The 25997-nt window shown below is 41.1% G+C and overlaps 1 protein-coding gene across 1 annotated transcript in view; it reads left to right on the top strand.

Annotated features, from left to right (window-relative positions):
- kcnh8 (potassium voltage-gated channel, subfamily H (eag-related), member 8) overlaps positions 1-25997 on the top strand; it is a 448052-nt gene that overhangs the window by 330089 nt on the left and 91966 nt on the right. Inside the window, exon 10 of the mRNA XM_043690211.1 lies at positions 295-544. Coding sequence (XP_043546146.1) covers positions 295-544 — 250 coding nt within the window. The remainder of the gene's footprint in view (positions 1-294; positions 545-25997) is intronic.

The raw sequence follows: 25997 nt of genomic DNA on the forward strand, positions 1-25997 counted from the left end.
ATTTAAATTCCATCTAATTATCTCTTGCAGTCATTAATGGATATTTCAGCTTAAAACTATTTTGAAAACTATGATCATGTCTTCATGCAATTAATTAATTTCAATTAAACGACAACCGACAATGCCGATATCAGTGATTATTGTGGATATCTACTAGATTTTACTATTTAACACATTTTTAACTAATTCTTGTGATTTTTTTTCCTGAGGGGATTTCAGACCCTCCTCTGTTCTTTTGCAGGCAGCTATGTCATTACTTATTTCAATGCATATTAACTCTTGTCATTTCCATAGCTTTTAAAGGATTTTCCAGATGAGCTGAGGTCAGACATCACTATGCACTTGAACAAGGAAATCCTACAACTTTCTCTGTTTGCCTCTGCCAGCCGTGGCTGCCTTAGGTCTCTCTCTCTACACATCAAAACTTCTTTCTGTGCTCCAGGCGAGTACCTCCTTCGACAGGGAGATGCATTGCAGGCCATCTATTTCGTCTGCTCAGGCTCCATGGAAGTTCTTAAAGGTACCATGGTGCTGGCAATACTTGGTAGGTTTGTATAATTTTGCTTTAATTGCAACCATAGCTACAACTTCTAAATTTACCAATTTGTTTTCAGACCATTTAGAAGAAAATAAGTGACCCTCAAATGTTCTGACAGATTTCTGAGAACCAGTCAAATTTTGTATCTCATACGCTTTGTAATTTGTGTTCTCCAACTTGGTCTCTTGTGTATCCTCCTATTGTTTTCCCAACCACTGGTGGCTATGTCTTAAAGCCTAGACTTTGAGCTCTGCAATTCCATCTCTAAACTATTGAGCCTGCCTCTCTCTCTCTCTCTGTCTCTCTCTCTCTCTCTGTGTCTCTGTCTTAAAACCTCTTTACAAGCTTTTGATCACTTGTCCTTCTATCTCTGTTGGCTCAGTGTCATTTTTTTGTTGTCTCAATATTGCTGTGAAGTGCTTTGGGATCATTTTGTGCAATACTATACAGTATAAATGATGATTCTTATTTTGTCACAAAATCTTTTGCAAACATCTATTTCAAAAGACTAAATTCAAAATATGGAAGAAAGGGTTTTACTGACTGCTCTATGTAGTAACTCTATAGGTGCATTGTTATTATCCATTTACTTGCAGAAAAAGTTCTGGATGTTGCATTTTAGAAACCTCAGTGAGCTTTTATCAAAGGTTTAATTTCCTCAAGCTCAGGCAGAATTCCCAATACACATTTGTAAGGACTAAGGTAGTTTATTAAATAGAATGTACAGTCTAATGAGTAATGTTCTTTTCTTGCAGAATGCTGTGTAATATTCTACAAGAATTTATTGAATAATGTTGTAAAGATGGTTTTCTCTGTGCTACAAATGTACATGCTCGGGCTATATACAAGTCTGCAGCCTAAGCTGATTGTTTAGTTACATTACATACAATGGATACCAAAAGAAAGCAAAACTTGAAAAGACAGACTGCATTGGATGAAACAACAGGAAGCACACAAAAATCAACTTTATAAGTACACTCTTACCTGGTGTTGTGACAGAAGAGACTACTTTCATGCCGTTGTTCCATTTCTTCAACTCATTATGAACTGGAACCTAAATTAATCATCAATGCTAAGCAACAACCTAAAACAGATTTATTCTAAATTGCAAATTATGCTTCCCATTAACATCACTGTTTCTAATTTTCCTCCTTCGTAATTGAAATGCAGTCAAATGCAGAATTACTCATATTTTAAATACAAAATGTGAGATTTAAGATTAAAATCCCAGGATAAATATGAAACAAAGTCCAACCTGTCCAAAAATATAACTTTTATCAAATAATTAGCTGAACAACTGAGGAAGCAATGTGATTTCTAAAAGTGGGATAGACGATGAGTGTCTAAGTTTAATGCAATATCTCAGCTCGATCACAGCTTGATGCTGAGAGTGTGGGATTGTTGAATTCATGGGGAGATAAGCTGAGTTTTTAGAGTATTTTTTTCTATGGCTTTTCTTAGACAATAAAAATAATATTCCAGACCATTAGGGTTAAAGTGTAAGTGTCCCTACCTCTGGGCTAGAAGGTCCAGCTTCAAGTGTTACCTGACTCATAGGTGAGTCAGAGCAGATCTGATCAGGTTAATGAAAAATATCTTCAGTGGTTTACTCAAAAGTAAAACTAAAGAGGGCCAAAAACAATTAGTTCATAATTATTCTATCTGGAATTAATCAGAGCATTGTCCCAGGCTACACCAGAATAATAAGGCTAGTTACCACATTGAGGTACCCTTGACTAATGCCTACTAATAGGTTTATTCCCCTTAACTGCATGATATAGAGCAGGTCAAAGCCATAGGAAATTGCATTGATCTCGTATATAATCAATAGCCTATTAACTCTATGGTAACAAGCCCTAGCTTCGCCCCGGCAAAACAGACTGAACACCCACTGCTACCACACATGACAATAAATAAATCAAGCATCAAATATCAAATAAATAAATTATGTATCAGGTAGCCAGCCAATGACCTGCACCATCATTCATTGAACATTAAAAATCTATCTCGGAGCTTTCAAGGGACAAAAAAGGAAATTGTCGAAAGAAAAATGATCCAGCAGGTGTTTATAAGATGCATAACAAACTGATGGCAGATAATGTGCCAACTACTTTGCCAGAGAATTGTAGAATATGAATTCATCTCTATGGAGAGAATATGTATAGAGCAGGATAGAAAATCAGGCCCTGCCTCATTGGAGTGGATCGTATTGTGTCATTGCCAGAAAACAGTGATGAGGCACATGTGAACAGAGGACAACACCCATATCAACCTTCCCTGATTAAGTTGGAGTTGGAAGGCGCTGCCACAGGATTTCCAGCCACCATCAGTATGATGTCAATTAGCCTCATCAGTTGACATCATTATCCTTGAGTCAAAATGTGTGATGCTGGAAAAACACAGCAGGTCAGGCAGCATCCGAGGAGCAAGAGAGTCGATGTTTCGGGCATAAGCCCTTCGTCAGGGCTGATGAAGGGCTTATGCACAAAAGGAGAAAGTGAGGTCTGCAGATGCTGGAGATCAGAGCTGAAAATGTGTTGCTGGAAAAGCGCAGCAGGTCAGGCAGCATCCAGGGAACAGGAGAATCGACGTTTCGGGCATAAGCCCTTCTTCAGGAAGAAGGGCTTATGCCCGAAACGTCGATTCTCCTGTTCCCTGGATGCTGCCTGGACCTGCTGCGCTTTTCCAGCAACATATTTTCAGCTTATGCACAAAAGGTCAACTCTCCTGCAACTCAGATGCTGCCTGACCTGCTGTGCTTTTCCAGCGTCACACTTTTTGACTCTGATCTCCAGCATCTGCAGTCCTTACTTTCTCCTAATCATCATCCTTGAGCCCACTTCAATTTAATGGTGGCTCAGAGTTAAATGAGAGCCAGACAGTTTTGTCATGCTGCCAGGAATCTGCTCACTGAACTTTGTCAGGCTTCCAGTGGCTCCTGAGTGATTCCCTCATTATCAGGCAACTTTTGTCCAGTTCACAGTCTCGCATTGGTTGGGAGAAGCTGATCACTGAAAGCCACACCCTGCACTTGCCTTTGATCTCCCTTCCCAGCCATTCCCCCCTCTCCTCGCCACAGACCCAACATTATGGTTCCAAACCATCCCCACTCTCCTTTGGTCTGGGACTCCACAATGATCCTGGGCCTCTAGTAGTGCTGCCTGCATGTGGGATTTCTGGTGGACCTCGGTCAGAGGAAAGGCCCACCAAAAGCCATTAGAACATAGAACATAGAACAATACAGCGCAGAACAGGCCCTTCGGCTGTGAATGTTGCACCGACCTGTGAACTAATCTAAGCCCATCCCCCTACACTATCCCATCATCATCCATATGCTTATCCAAGGGCTGCTTAAATGCCTCTATTTTGGCTGAGTTAACTACATTGGCAGGCAGGGCATTCCATGCCCTTAGCACTCTCTGAGTAAAGAACCTGCTAAAGAAACTGCCATTCAAGTATCTGAAGGGCACTTGAGTAGATTGAGTCTTTCTACAGAACTGCCAAGGATTCCTCAGCATTTCCCTGCCTGGTGTGCAAGACCCCTGACAAAATCCCTGCTGTGGAAATATGTTATTTACCTAAACTGTCCTTAAACTAGGAGCTAGAAACTTGAGGAAAACTTCTTTATTAATGTTGGACATTTGTCATTTTGTACATTACTATAATTACTGCTATTTAAATGTCTGATGACTTTTACTTCCTACTTGAATGACAGCAAAATAATCAGCATTATATATAAAATGGTGTGACAGCTGTGATGAATTCTGCCAACCAAAATCAATGACAGAAAATTAAAGTTCTATATAACTGACATCAGACGTTCCTATTGCATCAATTTATTCCCTAATAATAGTGCATTCTCTCAGATCCAAGGATAAACCTCATTGTTGGTACATGGATTTAAAAAAATCAGGTCAAAGAAGTTTAATCATTATCAAGCCCTTATATTTGCCTCTGATGCATCTGACATTTTAATGATTTAGCCTTTTGAATCATTTCACAGATATTTCAGGGAGTAAAGATTTCCACAAACAAGCTGCTTATTCACATTTCAGACAATGTTAGGATTCCTGACTTGGTGTCTTGGCCATGTCTTCCATGTTCATTGCAATAATTCTTGTGTATATATTAGAAATACATTAATTACAGTGTCGAGCATCTAACGAAGTTTGAGTAGCTTGTAGATATTATACCTGACACATTTATTGAATTTGTCATGGTATCCATTTTATGATCTTACCAGAAATATGAAACCAGATACTTTCAATTGTTTTTATTTCAGCAATAATTTTGCTATCCATCTCCCTGCATCACCAGTTGTCTGTTGTTCAACTTTCAACCTAATTTTGTATATGTTACTCCTCTTACAATTGTCTGACTTTACCTTCTGCCCATGTGCCAAACAATGGAAAATGAACATTATCATGTCCACTTTTATCCTCCTTGTTAATAGCTCACAGTTATTGACACTCATAGGATTCTCATTCATTTTTTAATCTGATCTCTTTGAAACTGTGCAGCTCGCTTTCACACAGTTCATTCTGGGTGAAGTTTTACTGTTGCTCCTCACTACCAGTTTGAAGGCATTGGGCCTCATGTTGGCTGCACACCATCTATCTGTTAGTTACAGTCGGTTTTCTATTGTACAGTGTGTGGTAGACACCTTTGGTAGCCCACTCGCCTTTGGGTTTTTTGGAGCCTTTTGTTTTATGATGCAGGTTCCAGACCAGATAGACCTGTACCTTAAGACAGTTGCATGACATCAAAACATTTGTTGTAACAATACAAAAGAATGCACCTCACGTCAGTTACTCTTATTCTATGTTGACAGTGTGATGCTTGATCTGATCAGCAGGAGAATTGACGTTTCGGGCATAAGCCTTTCATCAGGAAAGAGGCTTATGGGCCGGGGGGGCTGACAGATAAATGGGAGGGTGGATGGGGCTGGGGGTGAGTAATTGAGAATGCAAGAGATAGATGAAGGTGAGGGAGAAGGTAATAGATTGGAGGGGAGGGTGGGAAAGGCGATGGACAGGTCAAGAGGGCGGTGCCAAGTTGGAGGCTTGGGATTGGGATAAGGTGGGGAGAGAGAAATTGAGGAAATTGGCGAAATCCCGTGTGGTTGCAGGGTCCCAAGCCAGAAGGTGAGGTGTTCTTCTTCCAGGTGTCAGGTGGTTAGGGTTTGGCGATGGAGGAGGCCCAGGACCTGCACGTCCTTGTTGGAGTGGGAGGGGGAGTTGAAGTACTCAGCCACGGCGTGGTGTGGTTGGTTGGTGCGGGTGTCCCAGAAATGTTCTCTGAAGCACTCTGCGAATAGGCTTCCTGTCTCCCTGATGTAGAGGAGACCACATCAGGTGTTACGGATACAGTAAATGACATGAGTGGAGGTACAGATAAATGTCTGTTGATATGGTAGGATCCTTTGGGGCCTTGGACGGAGGTGAGGAGGAGGTGTGGGCATGGTTTTGCACTTCTTGTGATGGCAGGGGAAGGTGCCAGGAGTGGGGTGAGGGCTGATACGGGTGGCATCCCTTGTCAGATCCACGCCCGCAACTAGAAGCCTATTTGTGTGTACTTAAGTTCATTAATATCTTTATTACTACATAATCCCACCTCATTGATATGTATTCTCCCATTCTCCCACCCACAACTCTCAAATTCAAGGCAGTGAGATGTCCTAATAAAAAGGTTTATCTCAATACTCATTACTTTCAGGTGTATCCTGGAGTCACAGCATAATGTCTTAGTTAGTTAGCTTTGCGTATGTAATGTACAGTAAAGTCAGTTAGTGAGAACCCAGACCACACATAAATCTTTAACATTATAGCCATGCTGAGAGTTGGGATTGTAAATATAATTCAAGATTTGTGACTCAACAAGGTGTTTTCTTATCTATGTTGCTTAACATATTTAAGAATAAAGGCTCTCTCATGCCACCACCAACCTTCACTTGATTCCTTCCCCCCCCCCCCAACCCACCTCCCACAACCACCACCGCCCTGCCTCTATTTTACCCACATCAGGTGGAGGTCAATATCAGATGTGTAATGTGACAGCTTTTGCAGCTGGTGGCTTACGTTGGACAATGAAGTGGGGGAAATCTCCTTTTAGGGGTACCCTGCAGCAATAAAAAGCATTTTCCACAAGATCATATTTGGCTGTCCTTTCTGGAAGCCCCGTAACGACATTCTTCATTTCCCCCTATTTCCCTTTAAAGGACCCTGACAGCAACACTACTGATATCCAGATTTATCTTCAATCCAACCTCCATAACCATCTCTCCTTTGAGTTCTGTCCACAGGCCTAGCGAGGAATAGCCACCACACAAACCTGGTGCTGCTGGGACGAAGACCATTCTATTCATTTGTCCTTATATTCAGTGAAATAGAACTGGCTGATAGGTTTTAACCAAATGGTTAATTGTTTATTTTAGACAAATTAAAGCTTTCGTTGAAAAGACAATCAAAGAAATTTTACCAGAGCATATCAACAACTTGATGCTATATTATCCAACAAATTCCTCGCCCGTGATTTTTCTTTTATGATCATGGAGACTAATTTACATTTTAAATTGTAAGACCATAAGATACTAGAGCAGAATTAGGTCACTTAGCCCATTGAGTCTGCTTCATAATTCAATCATGGCTGATTTGATCCTCAACCTCATTCTCCTGCCTTCTTCCCATTCGTCAATAGGATGGCTTACTAGGCTGTTACCTAACTTGGATCATTCCACATGTGTGCCACAGCACATACACCACATGATCTACCCTTTTCTGATACAGAGAAAATTCAATGACATTGAGTTGATTGAACACAATTCACAGGACAAGTAATCCTGAACCAACACAACAACTGCTGGAGAAACTCAGCAGGTTTGGCAGCATCTTTGGAGAGAAAAACAGGGTTAATATTTTACATCCATAGAAGACTCATACCAAACTTGAAACCTTAACTCTACCACTCTGTCTGCAGATGCTGCCAGATCTATTGAGTTTCTCCAGCATTCTCTGTGTTTGCTTCAGATTTCCAGTACTGACAATATTTTGCCATTAGTCATATAATCCTTATTGCTTGTTTGTGACCATTTCTAAAATTAAAACCTTTTCTCAGATCAGATTGCTGCCATAATGGTACAGGAAATAAAGTAGCATAATGCCATTAACATGGTGGTGTAAATTTTGAATGCTCCATTTGTGAAAATTTGTTAAGTATATTTATTAAGAATACCCTTTATCATTCTGACTGTTAGCTAACTTGTATACCACTAAACAGTAAATGATCATACATTTTCTGTTACATACATATGTAATAGTCACATGTATGCACATTTGTCAGCTATATGTAATTTTTTATTTTTAAAATGCAGCAATAACCATGTCACTGCTACATGTTATGCTAGGTGGGCTTGATTTTCAAACACACAAGGAGATGAAGTTGAGTGTGGCCACACTTTGAAAGTAACCCTGACAATTAGCCTTTCAGTATTCTGAAACCTCCAGAATACGCTGCTCTTTTCAAACTGAGGGAAGAAATGAGAAAATCTCTCACTTCCAATTAATTGGCTTTTAAGATCCTGAAAAAGCCTGTTGAATCTTAAGACAGAAGGAAATTTTCTATGTAGGGACCAGAAAAAAAGTGAATTGTCTGGTAAACATAAATACTCCGCAGTTGTAAAGAGCAATGTGAGAGCCACTGTGTGAGGTGGCTGTTGAATAAAAGTAAAGATAAAATAGAGTTATTCAAACAGAGTGATTGTTAGTCCACTTGCATGCACGATGAGATTGCTCGCCAACTGCTCTTCTGCTTGATCCAATCTGCAAGGCGACAGTAGCCCCCGTCATGGCTGCCTTAGAGAATGTCAGCTGCAGCCAATTCCCAACTCTATACACTGCCCTAAGCTGGGTTTGGAAGCTCTACCTGCTGCTCTCTTTCTCAGAATTTTCAATTTGATATTTTTCCTCCTGGACTGGAGAATTGCCTGTGAGATAATCGATTTTACTGAATTTGCCTTTACCAAGCATGTATTTATGAGATGTTACTATGTTGGAACAGTTACTGTTTTGGGGTTAAATTATGTGTTATTCTATTAAGTTTTCTAATAGAGTTGCGTTATTCTAATTTCTTCTTTCTTTTGGTAGATTTAAACTATTGTGGATGAATACAGTAGGTTTTGCTACATGTCTGGTAGTTTGACCAATGAAATTGCATCTGGAATGCAAAGCCTTGCACTTGCCTTTAAAATAAGGAATAGAAAGGGTCAAGGTTATCTTCTTAATGTATTTTGAGGGGTTTTGGTCTAGTCCATAACATGTTAGTGAAGCAGATTTGGCACAGGGTTGGGAGGAGGAAAAGATCTGAAGTTGGGTATTAGATTAAAATATAGAAAGTACTATTGACAGCTACAAGAATTTTTATGCAATGCAAAGGAAGGAGCTGCATTACAGCGACTAGAAATATTTTTAAGACTTGTCTAGAGTGAAGAAGTAGAGATTCTCTAAATAATTCCATTATGATGCAATTCAATAGACTCTTATAGAAAAAAGAGAAAGTAACAATGAAATCTATCAGGTTTATATTGACATCGCAATTCTTTTTCTATGTTTGATATTGAAGTGTTTTAGCAATTTATCCAAATATTAGACTTAATGCATAACTTTTCTTTCTTAATGTCCTGAGGTATAGAGTCATAGAGTCATAGAGATGTACAGCATGGAAACAAACTCTTCGGTCCAACCCGTCCACACCAACCAGATATCCCAACCCAATCTAGTCCTACCTGCCAGCACCCGGCCCATATCCCTCCAAACCCTTCCTATTCATATACCCATCCAAATGCCTGTTAAATGTTGCAATTTGTACCAGCCTCCACCACATCCTCTGGCTGCTCATTCCATACACATACCACCCTCTGCATGAAAAGGTTGCCCCTTGGGTCTCTTTTATATCTTTCCCCTCTCACCCTAAACACAACATCTTTCTGATAGAAAGGAGACCAGAATTGCACGCAATATTCCAACAGTGGCCTAACCAGTACAGCCCCAACATGACCTCCCAAACTCCTGTATTCAATACTCTGACCAACAAAGGAAAGCATACCAAACACCTTCTTCACTATCCTATCTACCTGTGACTTCACTTTCAAGGAGCTATGAACCTGCACTCCAAGGTCTCTTTGTTCAGCAACACTCCCCAGGACCTTACCATTAAGTGTATAAGTCCTGCTAAGATTTGCTTTCCCAAAATGTAGCACCTCGCATTTATCTGAATTAAACTCCATTACCACTTCTCAGCCCACTGGCCCATCAGGTCCAGATCCTGTTGTAATCTGAGCTAACCCTCTTCGCTGTCCACTATACCTCCAATTTTGGTGTCATCTGCAAACTTACTAACTGTACCTCTTATGCTCACATCCAAATCATTTATGTAAATGACAAAAAATAGAGGGCCCCGCACCAATCCTTGTGGCACTCCACTGGTCACAGGCCTCCAGTAAAGAAAGAAATTAACTCTATGTTGAAGCAATATTTCATCTGTGACACAACCAACACGTGGATTGGGTGAACAGCGGCAGTAGGGGATTTGAACCTTATTCTGGCTGAGGTCGATTCAGCACCTACCTCCTTGTTCTGACTGTAGTAAAATATCACAGCACTCTGCCATGCTTAAGCAAATAATTGCCAAGGACCTATTTTCAAGGTAGACAAGTAGGAGGCTGGAAGAACACAGCAAGCCAGGCAACTGAAGAAGGGTTACAGCTGAATCGTTGATTTCTCCACCTCCTGATGCTGCCTGGCTTGTTGTGTTCTTCCAGCCTCTCGCTTGTCTACCTTGAATTCTAGTACCTGCAGTTGTTTTTTTTCAATCAAGGGCACGTCTTCAGGCAGACAATCCAAGAAAGTGAAGATTCTTTTCTATCAAGTGTGGACAATCCATTTTATCAAATGCTTGTTTCTGATATTATTCAGAAACATAAATAAATTTGGCCATGGAGAGATGGTAATTTTGATGTAGAATATCTTTCAATTTTAATTCAATAAAAACTTGCCAGCAACTCAATGCATTAACTTTGTTCTTTAAATTAAATGGAATGGTGCAAACAGCTTCCAATCTGCTGCAGTGCAGACACTCTAAGTCCCTGTATTTGATAGATTAATTTGGAAAACTGCTAGCCTTATTATTTCTAGAATATAGCTCAGACATATCTAGCCATTCGGATACAGAACTGGCTCAAAGATAGAAGACAGAGCCCTCTGCATTGAGTTGCTGGCAAGTTTTTATTCAATTAAAATTGAAAAATATTCTACATCAAAATTACCATCTCTCCATGGCCAGATGTATTTATGTTTCTGAATAATATCAGAAACAAGCATTTGATAAAATGGATTGTCCACACTTGATAGAAAAGAATCTTCACTTTCTTGGATTGTCTGCCTGAAGACGTGCCCTTGATTGAAAAAAAACAACTGCAGGTACTAGAATTCAAGGTAGACAAGCGAGAGGCTGGAAGAACACAACAAGCCAGGCAGCATCAGGAGGTGGAGAAATCGACGATTCAGCTGTAACCCTTCTTCAGTTGCCTGGCTTGCTGTGTTCTTCCAGCCTCCTACTTGTCTACCTTGAAAATAGGTCCTTGGCAATTATTTGCTTAAGCATGGCAGAGTGCTGTGATATTTTACTACAGTCAGAACAAGGAGGTAGGTGCTGAATCGACCTCAGCCAGAATAAGGTTCAAATCCCCTACTGCCGCTGTTCACCCAATCCACGTGTTGGTTATGTCACAGATGAAATATTGCTTCAACATAGAGTTAATTTCTTTCTTTACTTTTAGCAAGAGCAGCTGAGGAACGTTTCTAGGTGCGAACATACCCATTTGTTTTGTTTCAGGATGTCAAATGCAATGTTCAGCACCCTAGTCCAGTAAGCAATGGAACAAATGCAGCTCTGAAGTTTTAAGATTCATTTACTTGGCCTTCTATATGAACATAAGAGTATTAGAATATAAGGCTTACATTGTTTTCCTCAGAGCAGTGAAAGCTAAGCAGGAGACGAGATTTAGGTGTATACATTTGTGAGGGGTATGAAGAGGATGAGAGGGAACCAGTTGCTCCCCTTCATTAAAGGGTCAATCATGAGGGGGCATAGTTTTAAGATAAGGGGCAAACGATTCAGAGAGGATTTGAGAATAAACTTTTCCTGTCATGGTTGTGGGAAACTGCCTGGGAAGATAGTGGAGTAGTAGTAGTACAAACTTTAAAAAATATTTGGATGAGCTCTTGAAATATCATAACATTCAAGGATATGGAACAAGTGCGGGAAATTGGGATTAGCGTGCCTTAAGTCATAGTTATCATCAATATAGACTTAATGGGCCAAAGGGCCTTTTCTGCACTGTCTGGCTCTAAGACACTATAAGAACATGAGAACTAGGAGCAGGCATACTCATTTCAGCCTTTTGAGTCTGCTCCGCTATTTAATACGATAATGGCTGGTTTCATTGCAGCCTCAACTTTCCTATCTATTTCCAATAACCTTTTAACTTAGTGCTAATTAAAAACCTGTCGACGTCCTTTTTAAATTTATTCAGTGTCCAGCTCATGCTGAGGCAACGAATTCCACAGATTTTCTGACCTTTAAGGAAAGTAATGTCTCCTCTGTTTTAAATTTGCCACTCCTTATGATACTCGCTAAACCTATGACCTCTCACTCTAAATTGTCCCACAAGGGGAATCATCTGCTCAATATCTATATTGTCAATCCTCTTTACCATCTTCTATATCTAAATTAAATCTTCCCTCGTTCTTCTAAACTCTACTGAATGTAGACCTAGACTGCTCAACCTTTCCTTGTGAGACACTCCTTTCATGCAAGTAATGGATCTTGTGATCCTTCTCTGAATTGCCTTCAATATAATTACATCATTCCTCAAGTAAAGGGACCAAAACTACACGTAGTAGTCTTGATACAGTCTTACCAATACTGTATAATATTGCAACAATATTTCCCTACTTTTGTATTCTATTTCCTTAGTAAGAAATGGCAAAATTCCATTTGCCCTTCTATTACCTTCTGCACTTGTAGATTAACTTGCTGCAATTTATGCACAAGGATACCCAGATTCCTCTATACTGAAGCATTTTCAAGTTTTTTCTCCATTTAGATAATAAGTTGCCTTTTTATTCTTCTGAGTAAAATGGATAAACTCATACTTGTCAATGCTAAACTCCACCTGTCAAAGTTTGGATCATTTGCCTAATTTATCTATATCCATTTGTAAGTTTCTTATTTCTTGTTGAAATGTATTTTCCCAGCTATTTCAGTATCATCTGCAAATTTGGCCAGAGTACGTCCTATCTCTGCATCCAATTCATTAATATAGATTGTAAGTAGCTGAGCCCCAAAACTGAATTTGTTGCCGTTTCGAAAAATACCCATTTTTCTTGACTCTGTGCTTTCTATTCATTAGCTAATCCCCGGTCCAAGCTAATATGTTACTCCTAATGCCCTGTGATCTTACCTTCTGTATTAACCTTTTATGTGACATCTTGTCAAATGCCTCCTGGATGTTCAGATATGCTATATCTAAGGGACCTCATTGTCCATGTTTCCTGTTACATCTTTAAAGAACTTGAGAAAATTACTCAAAGTTGAAACTTTATTGCTGGAACAGCACAGCAGGTCAGGCAGCATCCAGGGAACAGGAGATTCGACGTTTCGGGCACAGGCCCTTCTTCAGGCGTGAGCAGGGAGTGTTCAGCAGGAGAAGATAAAAGGTAGGGAGGAGGGACTTGGAGGAGGGGCGTTGGAAATGTGATAGGTGGAAAGAGGTCAAGGTGAGGGTGGTGGGTCGGAGTAGGATGGAGGCGGAGAGGTCACGAAGAAGACTGCAGGTCAGGAAGGCGGTGCCGGGCTGGAGGGATTCGGCTGAGACAAGGTGGGGGGAGGGGGGGATGAAGAAACTGGTGAAGTCCAAGTTCATCCCCTGTGGTTGGAGGGTTCCCAGTCGGAAGATAAGACGCTTCTCCTCCGACCGTCGCGTTGTTGTGGTTTGGCGGTGGATGAGTCCAATGTCCTGCATATCCTCGGTGGAGTGGGAGGGGGAGTTGAAATGCTGTGCTAGAGGGTGGTTGGGTTGGTTCGTCCGGGTGGCCCAGAGGTGCTCTCTGAATCGCTCCGCAAGTAGGCGGCCTGTCCCAGAGGTGCTCTCTGAATCGCTCCGCAAGTAGGCGGCCTGTCCCAGAGGTGCTCTCTGAATTATTCAAACACAAGTTACCCTTTATGAAACCATGCTGACTCTGATGGATTGAGTTTTGACATTTCAACTGTCCATCTATTACCTGCTTCATAATGGAATCAAACAATTTCCCAATGACAGATTAAATTAACTGATTTCCTTGTTTCTGTCTCCCTCCATTTTTGAATAAGGGCATTCTATTTGCATTTTTCCAATCCACTGCAGCCTTTCCTACTTGCAGGGAATTTTGGAATAATATAACCAATGGAACCATTATCTAACCTGCTGTTTCCTTTCAGACCCTACAATGTAACCTGTCAGGTTCTGGGGACTTGGCAGCTATTAGTCCCAGTGGTTTATGCAATACTTTTTCTCTAATGGCTTTACAGTTCCATTACTCTGCAAATCAGATATAAGGCCGTTTTTTAGAGCAAAGAACTTGGGATTAGTATAACGTCAGTCATTTTTCTTTCTCTGCTTTGAAAGGTTACATTCAGTTGACTTTGAGTTCTTTATCTCCTGACTATGGTTTTTTGGTGATGACTGAAGAGAGCTTTTCTTCAAGCACAGTTCAGTATCAGACAAAAAACAGAACTTTTGCCCCCTTTTCCACCTTAAACCTAACCTTATTTGCCCCATTTGTCGAGAGGTGCAAGGGAGGAGCAAAGGGCTTCTGGGAAGGTGAGTCTAACTGTTTAAAACACTTACTTCAGTTGGACTGAAGGGTCTCTTTCCATGCTGTATAACTCTGAGTTCAGCCATGCCTCTGCTGAATTGGGACCTGAGACCTGTTTGAAGCTTTCTGGTCGTGGAAGAGATGTCAATCCCAAATACTGCTCCTAATTCATATACAGGTAGTATGTTTATGTGTATTGTTCTGGCTGCCAATATATAATGCTCTTGATCTTGTACTGCTAAAGATTATTTACAGGGTCTGTTGAAGTAAGGAAAACATTAACTTTATTTATGAGAACATCTTTCTGTGGCTTCATTTTTGTAAAGCTGGAAGAGAGACCAAAGTCGCACAACATTTCTTGTGATGGTGTAAAATAGTTTTAATCGACCTATTTGCACATGGTATGATACAGCTTTAGAGCAGGTAGGATTTGAACCTGGACTTCCTTGCCCACAGATAAGCTCATGAGCAATACTCCACAAGAGCCCTAACATGGAAATGATGGTGCCCCGTGGTACTTGAACCCACAGTTCTGAGATTAAAGTTAAACGATCTACTAGCTGAACTGGCATGCACTTCAGCGATGGTGGTTTCATTAGCATATCACACAGTCAGGATTAAACTGTTATACTACCATTATACCATGTGAGTATTTTATATACAGGCATTATTTCTGATTTCTAATTGCTAGCTTCTTTCAATCATAATAGTCTCTTACTTACCTTCAACATTTGCCTCTCACCTTACTTCCTCATTTTAAAATGTAATCATTCCTCCGCATCAGATATTTCTGACATAGCTGCCATGATACTATGATTGGACTGATTAATGAGACATTATAAACAATTTTTTTGAAAAATTGAGAGGAATATGTAGTTATGATTTAAAAAGAGCCACTTCAGTTAATGATATTGCACTTATCAACTAATTATTAAATTACAGATTACAGGGTCAACCTGTCAGTAAGTATTGAAATGTATTACATTTAAGTATTTGCCTTTAATGGGTAATAATTGTACTCCATTAATTGGTGTTCTAAAAATTCCAAGAGTTCACCTCTACACAAAGACATTTACAGAACAATATGTTTTCTCATTTGCAGACCTCTTTGGAAGCATATGTTTTTCAGAAGTCAAACAGGGGAGTCCATATGCTGAGATGATTTTCTGATAATTGGGTGGCTGGGAATGCATTTATATTCATGATAAAAATAAAGGTCGTGAATTAGATTGTCACTGAATTGCCAGAATTGTAAATTAGCAAAAAGCAGTTGAAATTTTATGCAAAGTGACTTTTATGTGCATTGATTTTTGAGTACAATTTATTAACAGAAAGGATTTGAGAATAAGCCTTGGTTAATTGTTGCATTTTAAAACAAATTAATACTGATTGCTTAAGATAAACAAAGACTGCAGGTACTAAAAGGGTGTTTTAAAACTAGACATGGTATCCTTTGGAATATTGTGGCTCCTCATCTGGCAGAGCAGTTAGTGTGACCGTTCATGTGTACATTCCCATCAGCTTTTTCTCTATTCTCATCTGAGTCCACTGAAGCAGGATTCAGGTGTGATCTCACCCTCTGGTGAGTGAGCACCCATACAATGCTTTACCCTCGTCCTTGGCTGTAGTTCACCTGTACCCAGTGACTCATCGTGTACTCACATGCAGATACCATCTCGATGCTAGCTTTAGATTAAATACAGGTCAATATCAAGAGTCATAGGGTGGAACTTTATAGAGGCATGAATGATGTGGGAGATTTGTGGTAGAATCTGACAATAAGACCAGTAAGGCCTGATTCAACACTGGAAGCTTCTGTCTCCATATTTTATGCTTTTGACAAGCAGCATGATGAATTTCACACCAGGTAGCACTGACTTCCCAATTAAGGGGACTTATTACTTATTAATGCCTTATTAACACTCAGCTTGCCTCACTAATGTTCAGCTTCCCATCTTATCAAAAATGCTGGACATTGGAAAAATTCGACATGGAAATCAGAGCGATACCTGGTGAATTCAGCTTGCCACTTGCCACAGCCATGTTGTGTCCATCTGAATGCTGCATTTTGGGAAAGCAAATCTTAGCAGGATTTATACATTTAATGGTAAGGTCCTAGGGAGCGTTGCTGAACAAAGAGACCTTGGAGTGCAGGTTCATAGCTCCTTGAAAGTGGAGTCGCAGGTAGATAGGATAGTGAAGAAGGCATTTGGTATGCATTCCTTTATCGGTCATAGTATAGAGTACAGGAGTTGAAAGGTCATGTTGCAGCTGTACAGGACATTGGTTAGGCCACTGTTGGAATATTGCGTGCAGTTCTGGTCTCCTTCCTATCGGAAAGATGTTGTGAAACTTGAAAGGATTCAGAAAAGATTTACAAGGATGTTGCCAGGGTTGGAGGATTTGAGCTATAGGGAGAGGCTGAACAGACTGGGGCTGTTTCCCCGAAGCGTTGGAGGCTGAGGGCTGACCTTATAAAGGTTTACAAAATTATGAGGGGCATGGATAGGGTAAATCGGCAAAGTCTTTTCCCTGGGATGGGGGAGTCCAGAACTAGAGGGCATAGGTTTAGGGTGAGAGGGGAAAGATACAAAAGAGACCTAAGGGACAACCTTTTCACATAGAGGGTGGTACGTGTATGGAATGGGCTGCCAGAGGATGTGGTGGAGGCTGGTACAATTGCAACATTTAAGAGGCATTTGGATGGGTATATGAATAGGAAGGGTTTGGAGGGATATGGGCCGGGTGCTGGGGCAGGTGGGACTAGATTGGGTTGGGATATCTGGTCGGCATGGACGGTTTGGACCGAAGGGTCTGTTTCAATGCTGTACATCTCTGTGACATAATCCATGGGCACCAGCAGCACACAGCTCTCATGCATGCATATTGGCATTCTGCATTTGCCAAATCCCTCCAACCATCATGACGCCTCTCTGACACTTAGAATGCTTTGCAGTGTGCACCATCAAATAGCATTGAAAGGTTGTAACAAAGACAGCCACCCAGATCACAGATTGCACCAGGCTGCTACTCAGGCATGCTTATTTCCTGCCTTAGTGCTCACTCACTTAATGTGTAGATATTTGTAACATTCCTGAATTGCCGTACCTGTTAGAGCATTGGCACTTCAGCAAGAGCAAATGATTGTAAAGCCCTGCTCTTTGACAAAGACACAGAGACAGGCTATTTCTCATTCTTGTCAATAAGGGCCTATCCTGAGGGGATGAAGGACAGCTTGTTCAATGATGGTTACTGCCAACAAACCCCCTCCCATAGACCTCCATGCTCTGCTATGCAATACCACATCCCTCCCTTATGCCTTGACTTTGCCTCCCATTATTGTTCTTGTTCCCACCTCAACACATGCCTTTACATCCATATAGACTACATTAACTGTTCTACCCTCATTCAATCAATAGTCACATCCTCAAATAATTCAATTGAATTTGTTTGACATGATCTTCCCCTGACAAATCCATGCTGAGTATTCTTGATGAATCCTTGGCTCTCCAAGCAGAAATTAATTCTCTCTCTCAGACTTTGTTCCAATACTTTCCCTACTACTGATGTTAGATTCATTGGTCCAGAATTTCTTGGTTTATCCCTACCACCCTTCTTGAATAATGGTACCACATTACCTGCCCTCCATTTCTCTGGCATCTTTCCTTTGCCTAGTAAGAATTTGAACCCTCAAGCCTGAGCCCCTGCAATCTCTTCTTCCACAGCAGCCTGGGATACATTTTCTCTGGGCCTGCGGGTTAGCTAATGCACTAAAACTGCTAATACTTCCTCCTTCAATGCCTTTGTTCAAGTCTTTCACTGTCTCCTTCCTGATTTCTGTACCTGCTTTATCCTTCTCTACAGGATACACAAAGTTCTCATTTATAACGTCTTCTACCCTCGTTATTCCCTTGCCCAGAATAAACTTATAAAATACCCCCTTTGGATTTTCCTTTATTTTACCTGTTAGCATTTTCTAAGCACCCCCCCCCCCCCCCCCCCACACACACACACACCTTTGCCCTCCTAATTTATTTTTAATAACCTCTCATTTTCTATACTCCTTTAGGATTTCTGCTATTTTGTTCTTTCAGTATCTTTCAGAAAATTCCCTTGTTTTTCCTTATCTGAAATAATATATTCCTAGAATACCAGGGTTCTTTAGCCCCATTGTTTATCTTTATGGGAACATGCAGACTCATTCTTTCTCTTGTTGAATTTTCTACATGCTCGTTTAAAAAATTCTCATTTTAAGAATTTTGCCCCCTCCAAGCTTTTCACAATTTAGCTGTCCAATCTAATACTGAAGAAGTTGATATTCTTTACTATTATTAACCTAACATTTTTACACTTCTCTGAGATTTGCTTATATTCCTGTCCTCTATCCCTCCCTGACTATCTTGAGGTTCTATCATGTACTCCCCATAATGTGACTGCGCCCATTTTGTTTTAGGTTCTACCCAAAAGACCTCATTTGAGGAACTTTCTATGATATCTTCTCTTCCTTACTGTATTAATTGACTCCTTGATCAATCTTGCAACATCACCTCCTCTTTTAGACCCCACCATCCCACATAACCCCAATTACAACATTTAAAAAGCATCTGGATAGGTATATGAATAGGAAGGGTTTAGAGGGGTATGGGCCAAATGTGGGCAAATAGGACTAGATTAATTTAGGATATCTGATTGGCATGGACAGGTTGGACTGAAGGGTCTGTTTCCATGTTGTACAGCTTTAAGATTCTCTATGCAGGAGTATTGAGCTGCCAGTCCTGCCCTTCTCTGAACCATGACTCTGTGATTGCAATAATGTCATATTTCTATGTGTTGATCAACATACTTAACTCATCTTTATTTACAAGACTGCTTGCACTAAAATAAATGCTACCCAGCCTCAGCATGCATCCTTGTGCCTTAACTTGATTAATATATTCCGCCTTCCAGGCTGACGTGGTTTTTTCCCTCTATACCTGTCAGTGGATCACGCATACTGAAACCCAGTACATATCCCATTTCCCTGCCAAATTATTTTAAACACCCATCAACTAGCAAACCCCCTTGCAAGGATGTTGCACCCATTTCAGTTAACGTGCAATCTGACAGACTTGTGCAGGTTCAACCATCCCCTGAGATAAATGCAGGAATCTGAAGTCCTCTCTCCTGCTCTAACTCTTCAGCCACACATTCACCTGTTCTGTCTGTTTATTCCTATACTCACTGGTATATGGCACCAGGAGTAATCCAGGGATTGCAACTTCCAAGGTGCTGTTTTTCAATTTTCAGCCTCATTCCTTGAATTCTTATTGCAGGACCGCATCCCTCTTTTTGCCTATGTGGTTACTACCAATTTGACCCATGACCTCTGACTGTTTACCCTCCCCCTTCAGAATGCACTGCAGTCATTCAGTGACATCCTGTGCCCCAGCTCCAAGGAGGCAAGTCACCATTCTAGACTCCCATCTGTGACCACAGAAACGCCTGTCTGTACCAGTCACTGTTGAATCTCTGAACCACTATTGCTGTCTTCTCTTTCTTCTCCCCCCTTGTGCAGCTGTGTATTGGTTACACTCCCCAGAGAAACAGTCACTCCCACAATCTGACCTGGTGGCTGTGATTGTTAAATCGAATTACAGCATTTCTTTTTCACCAGTGTCTTCTGCTTCCATGACCTGAGCCTTCCACCTCACTTCCAGGCAAGCTGACAGTTTTCATCTATCTGAAAGTGCTAAAGCACATTGACCAGGATGGGCAAGGGGCAAAGTGGAGGTGGGGTGGGGGAGGGAGGTGTGGAAGCAAGAGGGGCATAGTTACACCATCTGCAGATTGTCAGTCAGACCACATTAGGGAGTAAGTGTGAGTGGGGTATCAGAAGTGGATGAGACCATTGTCCTGACTCCAGCCCCATAGCTGGCTAGTCTTACCTCTCCACCGCTCAACTTCTGGTACTGCTGACTAACAGGGACCAACTTAGCCTAAAGAGAAATATTGTATCTGTGAGTGTGAACACAACATGTGAGGTAATGTGAGTAAGATGTAAGATATGTGTGTGTGAGGCATACAGCAACACAAAACATGTGAGGGTCAGTTGAGGTTCTCATTGTGAGTTATGAATCATGTTTGACTGGGATTGTTTTTGTTGAGTGATGGAGATGATGTAACTTGAGGCTAATGATGCTATTGGTGGGATCCAGGCATTTGAAGGTACTTTCACTGACTTTGACCAATGATCACGACCTTGTGCAATCATTGAATTATTCCCACACTGCATCCATGTTCTCAGGGTTATAGTGCTGCCATTGATCAGATCAGCAGAAAAATGTTCCCACTTGAATCTACCTGAAACACCGACAGGCCTCCAGTCCCCTAAAGGGAGAGGACCTTTCCTCCTCTTGTGCTCTTATTGCACTAAGGCCTCCAACACGGCATTGGAGAATCTTGGGGTATACTGACTCTTCCTTCTTCATATGGAGTCTCCCATCACAGTACTCTGTCCTTTTTCTAAGCAGCTTTAAGGAGTGCTAGCTTTTCCAAAACTGGGTCTCCTGCTAAAGCATTCAACCAATCGGCAACACTTTCATTATAATTAGCAGATGTTACTTTGAATAGGTACTGGTCAATCATAACTATCACAATCTCATGGCCTGTTTCTGGAATATTAATTTTAGCCCTCAATGTACTAGTGAGCAAAGAAACAAGAATAAACAGGTCAGAGTATTGAGTACAGGAGTTGGGAGGTCATGTTGCAGCTGTACAGGACATTGGTTAGGCCACTGTTGGAATATTGCATGCAGTTCTGATCTCCTTCCTATCGGAAAGATGTTGTGAAACTTGAAAGGGTTCAGAAAAGATTTACAAGGATGTTGCCAAGGTTGGAGGATCTGAGCTACCGGGAGAGGCTGAACTGGCTGGGGCTGTTTTCCCCTGGAGCATCGGAGAATTGCAACGTTTAAGAGGCATTTGGATGGGTATATGAATAGGAAGGGTTTGGAAGGATATGGGCCGGGTGCTGGCAGGTGGGACTAGATTGGGTTGGGATATCTGGTTGGCATGGACAGGTTGGACCGAAGGGTCTGTTTCCATGCTGTACATCTCTATGACTCTGTTACTCTAATTGTGCACGTGGCAAAAGAATTGGCCTGGGAGGGTGCACATTTGATATTTGAGGTTTGGGTACTAGTTTTGGCGCAGGTGGAACCTGTGTGAGATAGGCAGGTTGCGCCTTATTACATCTGGGACGAATATCTTTCCAGGTAGATTTGCCATTGCTATTGGGAAAGTTTTAAACAAGATTGGCAGGGAGATGGGAATCTGAGAGGTAACTCAGAAAGCAAAGCCAATAATAAGTAGAAAAGTGGTAAGTGAAAATAAAAAGCAGAAGAAGCAAAACATGCACAAAATATAAGATCAGAATACAGAATGAAACTCAAGGGTATGCCATCTTTATTGACAAAAAAAACTGCAAATGCTGGAATCCAAAGTAGACAAGCAGGAGGTTGGAAGAACACAGCAAGCCAGACAACAGAAGGAGGTGGAGAAATTGACATTTCAGGTATAACCTTTCTTCAGGAATCTGAATGCACACAGCATTTGCAACAATATAAATGATTTGAAGGTGCAATTGGGTATGATTTAAAGGGGCCCAAAACATTGATTCTCCTGCTCCTTGGATGCTGCCTGCCCTGTTGTATTGGACCTGGGCAAGGTTCCTCGGTTTTCTTTAAGTGCAGGAGGTAGCAAGATTAGTTGTTAAAAGCAAAAGTGAACTTTTGCTCACAAAGAAGAGCCTTTTATTGAAGGTTTATTTTCACTCAGAGTGGCTTTTAGGTGCTTTACAGAAGATTGGAACATTGGAAAAATTTCTAACACCTCATACACAAACCTCATCAGATGACAATTGTACTTGGAGAAGGTATGACATTCCCTTGTGGAACCTATTCTCATGCTTCTTGCAGGTACCATCTGAAGGTCAGAACTGTAGCCGGGTCTCACCTCACACGTTCAAATGGCATGGTGCTTTGAGGCGGGGGAGGGGGGCGCACAAGATCCAGTGGTCTGATTTGTGCTGATGTCCTGACAGAATCCTGAAGCTCAGACAGCTACATGATGTTTGTCTTCATCAGTGTTATCAACCTATACAACCCTTTGTCAAGAAAGGACCATGAAAGGCAAAACTAAGCAACCTTCACTCCCTTACTATTGAGAAGACAGAAGTTATGAGGGTTGTTGTGCTGCATATGGATGCCTGGTGCTCCGTCAATAAACTGGCACCAGAAACATTCTGCCAGCCTCAGTATCTTCAGGACACTTGTCTGCGCATGGCAGAGGTGATGGCCAAGTGGCATTGTCGTTGGACTGTTAATCCAGAGACCCAGATAATGTTCTGGGTGAACCCATCTGGTTCACTAATGTCCTTCAGGGAAGGAACCTGCTATCCTTACCTGGTCTGGCCTACATGTAACGCTAGACCAAGGGGTAGCAAAGTGGTTAACTGCCCTCTAGGCAATTTGGATGGGCAATAAATGCTGCTCTAGTCAGCGATACTCTCGTCCTGTGAATTAATGAAAAAAAGGTTATGAGTCCAATGTTATGAATTTTTTGTTTTGTCTCAGTCCCTGATGCAGTTGGTTTAGCTTCAAGTGTCTCTTGAAGACTCCTGGTATTTGTGCATCTTTCTTGAAGGAATGAAAATTTAAAGGTGGACAGCGTTCTGCCTTTGACAGCTACTGTATGCCAAATGTTCCTGCAAGGCAAAAAGATAAATATAAGTCGGTTAATTAAATAACGTATGATAATAACGTAGCCTAGTAATAGATGAGGTACGTAATGGGATTAAATGCAGGAAAAGGTTTCAGAGTTGTCAAAGGTAGCATTTTGGAAAAGCTTTGTAACTGTCACAAAGGGAACTGAATCATTATTCACGAGAATATGATTGGCTGTGGATTTAAGATGGTGAGGAATGTATGGTTCTTATGTGTGCAGTATTACTTTGCCTGTCTTTTTAGGATTGTGGGACTTTGGTAGCATTGTTCTGTAGTCCTGGAGGTGAGACAGTTGGCAGAGTGCCAGTGATACATTTCTCAAGATGGCATAAGTGATAATTTGGGTGATTCAGTGGCATCCTACTTATAATTCACTTTGAATTCTCTTCAGAGTCCCAAGGAGGGCTCAGAAGTCTTAGTGAAGTTCTCAACTTATCCTATGGCTTGTTGAGGACAGATGGCACGTAAATATTCATCAATCTGTCCAAGCATGATGCAATTCTTGGGGAGGCATGAAGCGAGGTTGTTTGAGATAGGGCTGAAAGAGCCAAGAAATGCTGATAAAGAACATAGGCGGAACAGTACAGTAAAAAATCAGTATGAAAGTTCCTAATTGTTCAACTGTTTGCTCCAGATATACATCGTTTTACATTAATACTTTTATCAGTAGCTGTGAAAGTGATCAAAAACAGGATGTGATGTGTTTTGCCCTCTGAAGGCCAGTGAAAATTGGAATGGAGGGTTTGAGATATAAAAGTAGACAAAAAAAGCTGGGACTTTTTTCCACCGGAGCACCGGATGTTGGGGGGGGTGACCTTATAAAGGTTTATAAAATCATGAGGGGCAGAGATAAGGTGAATGAAACGGGTCCTTTCATTAGTGTGGGGGAATTCAAAACTAGAGGACATTTTTAAGGTAAGAAAAGAAAGATTTGAAAAGGACATGAGGGGCAACTTTTTTTTTATACAAAGAGTGGTTGTGTGTAGAATGAACTGCCAGAGAAATTTAGATTAGATTAGATTCTTTACAGTATCAAAACAGGCCATTCAGCCCAACAAGTCCACATTGACCCTCCGAAGAATAACCCACCCAGACCCATTCCTCTACCTATATCTACCTCTGACTAATGCACCAAACACTACGGGCAATTTAGCATGGCCAATTCACCTAACCTGCACATCTTTGGATTGTGGGAGGAAACCAAAGCACCTGGAGGAAACCCATGCAGACACGGGGAGAATATGCAATCTCCACACAGACAGTCACCTTAGGCAGAAATTGAACCCAGGTCCCTGGCACTGTGAGACAGCAGTGCTAACCACTGAGCCACTGTGCCGCCCTAAGGTACAGTTGCAATGTTTCAAAGCCATTTGGATAAGTTCATGAATGGGAAAGGTTTGGAGGGATAGGGACCAAGCACAGGCAGGTGGGACAAGTTTAGTTTGGGAATGTGATTAGCTTGGACTGGTTGGACTGAAGGGTCAGTTTCCATACTGTAAGACTTTATGACTCTATAAATTACAATACAGTGCAAAGCTCATCAAGAAAATTCCAGATGATAATGTTGCATAATGCAGTCCAGTTAGCTACAATTGACAGAAACAATTAATTGTGTCATGAAGTGCCTGGCTATATTGGTAGGAAACCAGCAACTGCCTCTTCACAGCTCTGAGCTACAACTTCTCTGGAATCTAGTTTTAGCTTTGCACCAATTCTGTGGCTGCTCTCATATCTCATCCAGATTGTGACTACAAAACAAATCCTTCAAGTAATGAATATTCCGAAAGTCCAAAAGATTTCTCTGTAAGCTATCAACAATAGATAATAACTTCTACATTAGAACATATAAATTTCTTTAAAACAAACAATACTATATTGACTAATGTTCTTACATCTTCAAGTGGTGGTGAGTGCATACTTTTTTTATATTTAATGAGGCATGAATTGATTTGTAGAAACACTTAACACATTTCACTGGCATTTTCATCATTTTTGGAGCATCTAGCATTTCAAATATGAGCAAAACCACATCAATCCACTTACTAAACATTTCCTATCAGTTCCCTGCTCAAACCTAGTTTCCCTGTGTAGTTCATACAGAATTATAGAATGACTGCAGGACAGAAAGATGTTATTTGGTCCATTGTGTCTTTGCCAACTGCCTGTAATAGCAACTCAGTTAGTCCCACTCCCCCACACTTACCTTGCAGAATTTTGTTTCCCTTCAGGCACTCTAAATGCCCTAATAATATCTGCTCCCACAAGAAGGAAGCATATGTCAGATATAGACAGGATAGATCGAGAGAAGAGTATAAAGGCAGTAGGAGTATACTTAAGAGGGAAATCAGGAGGGCAAAAAGGGGACATGAGATAGCTTTGGCAAATAAAATTAAGGAGAATCCAAAGGGTTATTACAAATATATGAAGGACAAAAGGATAACTAGGGAGAGAATAGGGACCCTCAAAGATCAGCAAGGTAGCCTTTGTGTGGAGCCGCAGATAATGGGGGAGAAAGTAAACAAGTATTTTGCATCAGTACTTACTGGAAAAGGATATGGAAAATATAGACTGTAGGGAAATAGATGGTGACACGTTGCAAAATGTCTATATTACAGAGGAAGAAGTGCTGGATGTCTTGAAATGCATAAAGGTGGATAAATCCCCAGGACCTGATCAGGTGTATCCAAGAACTCTGTGGGAAGCTAGAGAAGTGATTGCTGGGCCTCTTGCTGAGATATTTGTATCATCGATAGTCACAGGTGAGGTGCCGGAAGACTGGAGGTTGGC

This window comes from Chiloscyllium plagiosum, chromosome 5, assembly GCF_004010195.1.
Source record: "Chiloscyllium plagiosum isolate BGI_BamShark_2017 chromosome 5, ASM401019v2, whole genome shotgun sequence".
Classification (NCBI taxonomy): domain Eukaryota; kingdom Metazoa; phylum Chordata; class Chondrichthyes; order Orectolobiformes; family Hemiscylliidae; genus Chiloscyllium; species Chiloscyllium plagiosum.